At 37.6% G+C, this 10,080-nt stretch overlaps 2 protein-coding genes across 2 annotated transcripts in view; one reads left to right on the top strand and one right to left on the bottom strand.

The window, feature by feature from the left end:
- Window positions 1–576: 576 nt before the first annotated feature.
- Window positions 577–8,259, bottom strand: Kua (Plasmanylethanolamine desaturase Kua). Its single transcript, XM_076212343.1, has 2 exons — window positions 8,076–8,259; window positions 577–861 (listed from the first exon to the last, which is right to left on the bottom strand). Exons 1-2 carry the CDS (start codon window positions 8,245–8,247, stop codon window positions 824–826), a joined length of 210 nt encoding a protein of 69 aa, XP_076068458.1. The 5' UTR covers window positions 8,248–8,259; the 3' UTR covers window positions 577–823.
- Window positions 8,260–8,461: 202 nt separating this feature from the next.
- Window positions 8,462–10,080, top strand: part of LOC143040659 (solute carrier family 49 member 4 homolog) — a 37,360-nt gene continuing 35,741 nt past the window's right edge. Inside the window, exon 1 of the mRNA XM_076211889.1 lies at window positions 8,462–8,656. Within this exon, the coding sequence (XP_076068004.1) occupies window positions 8,647–8,656 (10 nt within the window). The 5' untranslated portion in view covers window positions 8,462–8,646. The remainder of the gene's footprint in view (window positions 8,657–10,080) is intronic.

Here is a 10,080-nt window from a genome sequence, read left to right as displayed (position 1 = left end):
ACGATTTCACATGGAAGCACAGTAGAATGGGAAATATCAAGTGAATGCTGTTGGAATGAACAAGGAATTTAATGTCAGGAAGGCACTCTGTGTTAGATTTTTATTTAACTTTTATTTTTATTTCAATCTTTCAGCCACTATCCACTCTGCATGATGTTCAGGCATTTATATCTTTATTGGAGCTTAGGAATCTAAAACTGTATACCTTTATTACCATCCCACATTGAACAGCTGGACTCAAACCGTTCCTCCTCTTACTATGGAGCCCTAGGTCACTCAGCCACTGTATCATTCACATAAATAACCCACTCAGTTTTGGTTGCATATATGTGGTACAACACACAATAAACTCAAGTCTAACTTACATAAAAGCTTGTACAAACTATAAATAAGCAAGTACCTAAAAAAGGGAAAACCTCCGTGACTTCACCCTGACTTAGTTTCCACCTAACGACAAAACATTGTTGACAACTATCCAACAGGCCTATAAAAAATATTCAGAGATTTACAATATAATCAGTATTAAACACAAATTGTTTCTCTAACCAACCAGAGAGATGATAAGCCCCAAGAAGGCATGTAACTGTAGCCAAATAATCATCTTTGCTGTGTTTGGAATGTTGGGGTTGGTAACAGTCACTACTGGGAGCCAGAGGAGCATGGGACTTGAACCTACAACTATGAAGCTACCAAGCCCTCACAAACAAGGAAAAGTACTTTAAAAATCATAAAACAACTGATACCAAGACTGCACTAGAAAATGTTTAGAAACCTGTTGCCTCAACTGCCCAATAACCACCGGAAGTCCTATCATAGATTTTTGTTAGTGGTCTTCAATGTCACAACTTGCTGACATTATTCCTAGAGTAGAAAAAAAATAAAAAATAAAAAAATAAAAAAAATAATAATAATAATAAATAACTAAATAACTAAAATAAATAATAAACAAATCCATAAATAGGAAATGCACACACACACACACATATATTTATACACACACACACACATACATGTATAAATAAAAAAGGATGGGAAGCCAAGATGAAATGGAAATAGGCGACAGATGGGTGTTTGCCTTGGCTGGCCACTTCTGTACATGGGGGTTGAAACCTACTGGTATGAAGAGATAGATAAATAGAGGAAAAATTTAAGCAACCTATTGACCTTTGGGTTATCATTATGAAATGTTGCAGTCTCATGTCTTATCTGTAATCCACTTCCTAAATATTGGTTTATCAATCTGTTATGTCAGATGTTTCATGCGGGGGACTTGTAGCTCCCAGGAATCTTGCCACGGCCACTAGGGTGGCCAACGTATTACACAAGGAAGAAACTATTGTTGTCAGAAAGCATCCAATGTTTGGCTGTATACAACAACATGATCTGTGTATCCTATGTGGAGAGTGCTAGGTTAAGGAATCTATTACCAGGCTCAGGACAAACAATGGATAACTGTTTATGGTGGTTAAACAGAATTGACATTTGAAAGAACCACCATCTCCCTGCCACTTATCTTTAAATCCGTCAATACCCTTGGCTTCATCTGGAGGACGAGCCCAAAGGAGCTGGCACTGTCTCCAAGCCGAATCCAAGGTCTCTCTCTTATCAACAGTGACTACCTCCCTTCTAATTTTTTCATGTAAGAAGAGCTGATAACTAGTGACTCATTCCCTCCTATCAGTTGTTGACAGAGACTAAAACATCACAGACAAGATTAACTTGCTCCCTTCTCTCTGTATTTCTATTTATAAATGTAGGAAGGTTGTCTACTGTTGGATGGTACTATGTCACTGGCTTATAGTTTTATGAAAAATGGAATATTTGTCAGTTGTCAGCTCTATGTGAAAAAATGGAGGAAATACAGTCAAAGTTGACAGAAGGCCCAGTCTAGCTAGTGTGTCAGCCCCTTGGGAGTGCACTTCCAGGCAGATGTGAGGGTGAGGGTCTTGATGAGTTTTGAAAATGGGCAGCAGGGAGATGGTCCCTACATGACAACAATCACTTTGATGTATCAGTATACATTTTTGGTTGCTGACAGACAATTTATATGAGAGCATCTCATCTTTCAGGAAAAAAAAAAAAAAAAAAAAAAAAAAAAATATATATATATATATATATATAATAAGTAAATGGAAACATTCAAATATTGATCTCAGCAATAAACAATATATAAATGCTGTCTTCAGCATCACAAGTACAGTCCTCAGCAGTAATCTAAGTTCACTTAAACTTTGATCATTTTATACAGTTATGACAGACAGGCGCAGATCCAGGAATGTTATGGGGGGGGGGTGAACCAATAACCGATACTTGAAACACTCCGATATTTTAACCCCATGACAATGATGCCAAATGAAAAGTTGACACCTTCAAATTCTACAAGCAGATACAAACAGAAAAACCTACACGGCTGCCTTCACAAATGAATCAAATGTTTGATGAAAATGACATACCCCATCACATACAAGTACTGACTGATTATGAATGTGTACCATACTCGGGGCATTGCCCCCCCCCCTTGTATCCACGCTGGATGGCAGATGACCTAAAAATAATGGCCTAGCAATACAACTAAAAAATACATCAGTAAAAACACACAAACCTAGTCCAACACATTAGAACTACATCTAACACAAGACAGAATTTCTTCATCTCATCAGAAGCCCACAGTGATGCTGTTTACTCAACCACAATGATCATTTCAAATGGCCAACTTCTCTCACTGAGAAAAAAGTATATATATATATAAATATATATATATATATATATATATATATATATATATATATAATATATATATACATACATATATATATATATATATATATATATATATGGCCTTGCACTTGATATACATGACCCTCATCTCACATACTGTGAAGACTAATAAGAAACATACTTGGAACAGCGGCCTGGATAGGGTTTGGAAATGTTACTATATATAAACTACAAGAACTGCACTATGTATCCATTTGATATTCAACAATTGAAACATTATACGAACAACATAAAATGAAACACTAATAATACGTTGCACAAAAATGTCAACAGATCATCTACACTCAGAAATTAAAATCCTTCCCACAGAGTAGCACATGAGAATGGTCACACTGTTCTATGATGCAAAAGCCCTCTAACCTACCCTCCCCTAATATCACATTTACACAGATCATTAAATAAAGCATAAAAATATCCCCAGTAGTATTCTACTCATAGATCTACAATAACCTACTCCTCAGTACACCAACAATGTCTACAGAAAAATGCACACATTCATAAAACTCCCCAACTGTCAAATTCTATACTTCATCAAACTCCCCCATCGATCAACCAAGAATTACGCTATAAAAACTACATTCAGGTCATCACCTGCATTAAAATAAGCTATTTATATACCAAGAGCTTTTTCCCCCTTGTAAGGGTGGTAGCCAAGTCAGACGCATGTACCTATTGGCTATTCCTAACCATTTCACTTCCCTCCAGCCCCCTTTCCACCCCTCCCATCTCAGCTCTTCATGGATGACAGGTCACCCCTGCATCCGCCAACTTTTTCTGCATTAAAATAGTATCAACACAAAACCAGCTTAGCAAAAGATACAAAGTGTATGAGATGCAACCACAACACTGAAAGCAAAACATACCTTATATTACACAATCTTACACTTATGTTTCCCCGACAGCAAAACAAAACCTTTTCACCGAGTAAACTACAGGTTAAAACTGCAGCCATGTTTCTAAAGGCCATAGGTCTCCATCATGACAGAACTCAAGCAATGGGTTCACCGACTGATAGCCATCACCATATACTTGTGTATATACCCATTCACATTACTCTAATGGGCAACTGATATTTTAATGGCATGCTGTAATACTCCCTTACAGCATTACAGTACCATTATCGGCATTAGGTCACTGTAGTCCTTAGCCACTTGCTTACGGGACTATTAACTAAAAATGTCCTTTTCTGATCTACTTCACTCATTTTCAACATCACAGCTGTTCAGACAATCAAACAAACAACCCCCCCCCCATCCCCAATAGACCCTTGGTTAGACTCCAAGGTAATCTTGCCCCTATTGATATTATGTTCATCACTTCTCATACAATTACTCCACACAACTCTACAGTATCTCTTCACTGAGTGACCTATGGACTTATCTGACAGTCACTGCCAAGATTCCCAGGGCCATGAGTCTCATGTAAGGGAGATATGGGAACCAGACTGATTGGTCACACAATTAAAATCAATCAATCCACTACCGCTGGTCTCTTTGGGAGGAAACCTACAGCCTTCAGGTAACCAGCAACAGCCACTGTGCAGGACCATATGTCACTTAGGAAAGATATATTGTACTGTTGTCTAGAGATTGTTAGTGTGGAGCATTGAAGTACGAGAATTTCCGAGACCTCTGTGTAGTAGTTGTATCTGGGGCATTGAAAGCAATGAACAGAACACTAATAACAAAAACTAACATTTGGAGAGAGAGAGAGAGAGAGAGAGAGAAAAAAAAGTGATTACTATTCTAATTCAAATTCTCTATATGTCATGCTCAAATGGGGACCTATGGTAACAACAGGTGGCATTTACTTTCCAACTTGTTACTCGAAACGAGCTCCACAGAAGCCTGATAAAGGCGGCTGCTAAGAAGCCTTTCACAAACTACTTACAACACCTTGAGCTCATAATGCCATTAGTAAGCAAAGGAACTGATAACACTAAGCACTAAAGACCCTGTTCCACAGCAACAATGGGATATAAAAGACAATGCTAAGAGGATAATTATCAATGTTACGCAAAGTATCCCTGATCAAATTTTGACATGTCCTACTTTTTTATGGCTACAAAAAGGTATTCTAGCAATTTAATCCCATATGACTACTAACAAAACCTATTTCATTAACAGAAAACAATACTAATTTCCATCCTCCCACAATTAACATGGTGATATTATCATCTTAAATTATTGAATTTCCTAAGCAAATACAGGTCAGAATCACTTAAATCCCATAGAATCACCAGAAAAATACAAACCAAACATTTTTCTGTGGAATTACTTAATATTGAGTAGTACAGACAAAAGTAAAAATTTCATCTTCAAGTTAATAATCAGCCAAACTGAGAGGCCATCCCCAGATACCCTGAGCTTGCAGGTCTTCTCCAAAAGGGAAATGACACCAGAAAAATACAAACCAAACATTTTTCTGTGGAATTACTTAATACTGAGTAGTACAGACAAAAGTAAAAATTTCATCTTCAAGTTAATAATCAGCCAAACTGAGAGGCCATCCCCAGATACCCTGAGCTTGAAGGTCTTCTCCAAAAGGGAAATGACACCAAGTCCCTACTCCCACTTCCAACTAGGTGGACAAAGATTCACGTTTTACTGTCTGCTACTACAATAGTGTAGATATTCTAGAACTTTATCCCATTAGAATCTCAAGCACAACATATGTTCCTACACAATGAATCAGGCTTAAGTATGAATGATGATTGAGCAATTTGGGTAAACATCTTCCACTCTACCGCCTAACATCAGCGGACCCACATACACTCCTGCTTAGTCATTCCATCTCAGCATGAGACAGATGATACCACCCTGTTACCTATCTCCAAGTGTCACAAACACCCTCTTCTTCACGTGGTGCCTTCTAGTCTCCAGACCTTCTCAAACATCATATTGTTCAAGAAGTCTATATTAAGTGGACTAAATTTCACATTTTACAATGTAGTGGAGCAGTGGATAACATCCCTCCCTCAAACAAGGAAAACTTGGGTTCGGTCTCCAGGAAGTACACGGCAATTGTTCAAATCCCATTTCTGTGGGTTCCCAACCTACACAATAACGAAGATCTGAGTAACCAGTAATACCAGTAATAGCACCTAATCAGTTTGATTGAATTGATTACATTGGTTCCAGGTTCCATTTACAATCACAGCCATTCCTACACTCTCAACACTTCACATGCAATTCACACCATCTATGCAACCTTTCCTAATTGGATTAAGCTACCATGGCAAGGTGCTGAGGCTGTTTTGTCACTAAGGAGATTAGTCGTTGGTCCTGCAGTGGACACAAAAGCTACACTTTCACTTTTTTTCACTCGCATGACATAATATGGACTAATATGTGAAAGATGATTAAACAGTAGTTTGGATAAACACATTTTTTATCCTACTACCTAACATTGGATTGTTTGTGCACATTTCCACTTTGTCTACCATTTCAATTTAGCACAAGACAGATGTTGAAGGGAATTACCATCTCCTCACTGCCTCTCTCCAAGCCCCAGAAACTCCCTCATCTCCACCTGCAGTCTCCAGGTCTCCAGACCTGGTGGTCCAAGATCTCTGACCTTTCACATCATGACTTCAACACAACACTGTCCCCAAAGGTAAAAGCACGCTGGCTGTCCAAGACGAAATGCAAACGCAACTTTTACTTTCCAGTATGCAAAGATTTTCACTTTCCCTTTTCTCTTCCGAGATATGTTTTTTCTAAGAAAAAAGTCACTGTAAACAAAGAAGTCCTATTGCTTGGTACCAAAATACAAAGCATTTGCTACAAAGGGCAGAGTACAGGAGTCTGAAGGATGGAAGGCAATGACATGTTTGCTACATCTGACATCAGAAAGAACTTGCCAAGAATATAGTTATATGATGGGTGAATAGTGTCCTTGAATAGTTTCATCAATTTGTGATTCTGTATTAATCTACAGAATCTAAAAGCAAAGTACAAAACAAATAATGTTAATTATATTTTGAAAATTAAACAATTATTTGTTAATAATAAATAAAATAGATTAAAAAAATCCTTAGGAAAATAGACTTTACAAGCAAAACAATAGAAGTGATAATCAGTGCAGTAGAAATTCCTGACCTAAAATAATTCTTTCTAACACAGATTAACCTAAACTAACAAGGTTTGATTAGGAACGACTGTCAGTTTTGCGTTTGCCTCCAATTCCAGTCCTATTCATTGCTCTCTACCAAATCATAATCAACTAAAATATCCCAACAAATTTTTATGTATCGCCTCTGCTTTTAATTCTTCTGCCAGTAGTACGTACATAGGCAATGAAAACGGAATAAAATAATCACTAACACCATTTTACATCACTATGGTCCTACAATTTTAAAAGGTGATTAAAATCAAAATGTCTGGTACCAGTGCCCTCTATGCTTGAAAATCATAACCCCAACTCCTTTGAATTCAGCCCTTATACTACAATGTGAACATGAATTAATGCATCGTTCATTATGTAACTTGGGCCTTTAAAGAAAAAATAAAGGACTATAAAATGGATGGGCTATGCCTACAGTTTCAGTATGCAAATTCTGATTCTAATAATGATTAATGTAACCTCTCACAAATGTTCTTATATATCCACAAGCCGAATCAATTTACTGATCCAACCTTAACTTATTCCTTTGGCTTCTTTAAGTATAAGCTTTAATGGTGAATTTTGTTAAAAATGAAAGGGGTGATGAGTCACTATGCACTTGTGGAAAAAAAAAGAAGATAAATTCCACCTCAAACTTGTCTACATCTTACGATACTTCAACTTCATAGACTGGTCACAAAAAATCAATTTCAGTAAATATATCTTATATTCCACTTAAACACATCTAATATGGGTTGTACTTCCAGATACATTTGCTTTCACTTTTCATCTTATCATCATGCCTGACATTTACTGATGTTGCATAAAAATGTCCATGACTACGTCGTGTTCATGAGTAATGGCCACTTCTAATTGTGACAAAACATACGTCACTACCATTTGCCCTTCAGTGATCTTGTGACAGGTGTATGTCAAAGGTAGTTACTTTTAAGTAGCCTTGACTTCCCTACGCCCTTTACAACCATTTCCAAATCTTCCCTCACACCACCTATCACACATTCTACTTGGCTTGCGGTCCATTTAAGCACAAAATACTGTTTTATCACCCTGGTATCGAGATTTCAACAAGTAAATTTTGCGTGACAAATTTTACTTTCTGCCATGTAAACAATTCCTTGGGCTCTCTGTATGTTGGGTTAGGAGCGGCTGCTAGGTTACATATCTTTACTCACTTTTGCTATATAGGCTAGCCAGCTCCATTGCACCTTTGTGGTTGGGTCCCCATCTCGGTTTCGTCTTCTCTTCTTCATTCGTGGCTGAATTATCGTTAGGATCATCCTCTAACATGGAGTGATTGAGGATTTCTTCCTCCGTTTTCACTGGCGACAGGACTGAAGCCGCCATCTTCGCTCAGGGCCTGTCCTAAACTGAAGCTTATAGTCGACATTCTGTATCATTAGATAGATTGATTAAACTAGTATATTTGATTTTCTTATCAGATAAGGATTAATATTAGTTTTGTATTACATAAGTATCTAAGTTTCCATAATTTATTTCTAGTAAGTACTCTTATAGAATATATTTAGGGGCAGAAAATGTCGACAGTATAAACGTCTGTCAACGCCCTTTCGTCTGCATTCGAAAACAATCAAATGGAAGTAAAGGTTGTTTCTTTGAAACTGAGTACGAAAATTCACTGTTATCATTACATAGCTAACAAGCATGGTTTCACTGTTACTCTAGAATGACTAAATACTGAAGAGGCTTCCATGATACGCCTTAGAAGATAGTTTGTTTAACGCCATGATACAAGGTAAGAAGGAAAACAGGGAAAGTTACAATGTTTACACGATAAAATGTAAATTTTACAGTAATGTGTGTACATTTTTTCATAAAATTTGTCCTTAGATATCATCAATGAGTTAGTTGAAATAACATTTGTTGTTATATATGCTTTACCAGGAGGACTGGTAAGTTTTTTTATCCTTTGTCCTCAGCAATCAGCTGACTCCTATGCCAGCGTTGATTGGTGACTAATGTAGTGTTCGAGTGTATTACCATCTTTTACTAAAGTATTATTTGCTACCTTGACCCATAGATATAGCCCTAAATTTAATAATTTTAAATATTGTTATAATATCTTTGATCTTAGTTGTACTTGGCTTAATTTTTGTCGGAGAATAACAACAATGTTAAGATACGAGCCAAAGCCAAATGACATAAACGAACAATACATTCACGCGTCACTATGACCGTCATTGTTACTCCCGCCGAGTTTTATCGTCTGCAGAGTAGGAATCGATAACAGAAAGCCCCAGTCACGCTATGTTATTATTGTTGGACTTTTCCCCCATCGATCACGGTACAACCAAGACAAGAAGTATCTAAAATCAGTAGATTTATAAGAGACAGGATACCATGTCCTACGAAGGAGAGCTTAGCAAAGACCTGTTGTTTGGAAGTAGCAGTCCAAGTCCAAGTGATAGCAACAGGTCCTGGAAGCCGTTGAGCCACTACTTCCGTAAATAGGTTGTGTAGCTTAGAAAAATGGTTGCAGTCATTTATACGTGCCACAGTGCACTAATTCCACGTAGTGACAATTTAACCAGCAGTTAATGTCTCCCAGGCATCATAATTATTTTAACAGTTTTGCGTGTGGGCATGCACTCAACACTCTCTGGGTTATTAGTGCAATACACATTTCGCCAGATCGATTTAGGTACAAATGTCGTAGTTCTTGGGCTCTGGTACAAGACCAAATGTTTTAATATTTGGGGTTCTGGCTCATCTGAACAAGCTCATTTTGAGGACGGCTGATCCTTGCGAGCCTGTTTAAAGGTTAGGTTAAGTTATGCCTTGTTATTGATGTACCCACAATTAAATGATCGTCACTGTTGCGACGATTTGTAATCACAAGCTCGGTTCTGGGGCTACTTTTGCAATCTTACGTCCACCCTTTTCTTGACCTATATAGGTCCTGCTGTCACGCGTTTAGAAATGATTTGGCGTTAACCAGGATAAAATATTTAAAGTGTGTCGTTATAGCGAAAGAAGGGGGTTGTGTGAGATTACTTTATTTTTTCTACGGGTCTCTCTCTCTCTCTCTCTCTCTCTCTCTCTCTCTCTCTCTCTCTCTCTCTCTCTCTCTCTCTCTCTCTCTCTCTCTCTCTCTCTCTCTCTCTCTCTCTCTCTCTCTCTCTCTCTCTCTCTCTCTCTCTCTCTCTCTCTCTCTCTCTC

Source organism: Oratosquilla oratoria, chromosome 29 (assembly GCF_046742065.1).
Source record: "Oratosquilla oratoria isolate Oo_2021 chromosome 29, ASM4674206v1, whole genome shotgun sequence".
NCBI classification, from domain to species: Eukaryota; Metazoa; Arthropoda; class Malacostraca; order Stomatopoda; family Squillidae; genus Oratosquilla; species Oratosquilla oratoria.
This window is presented reverse-complemented; position numbering and strand designations above follow the sequence as displayed.

Bases quoted from the DNA above. Each gene is read 5' to 3' on its own strand.
- Kua (XM_076212343.1), bottom strand. From the start codon at position 8,247: ATGGCGGCTTCAGTCCTGTCGCCAGTGAAAACGGAGGAAGAAATCCTC. The intron at 862-8,075 runs GTGAGTAAAGAT...TTTCTACTCTAG, and splicing joins GGCTAGCCTATATAGCAAAA to GAATAATGTCAGCAAGTTGT.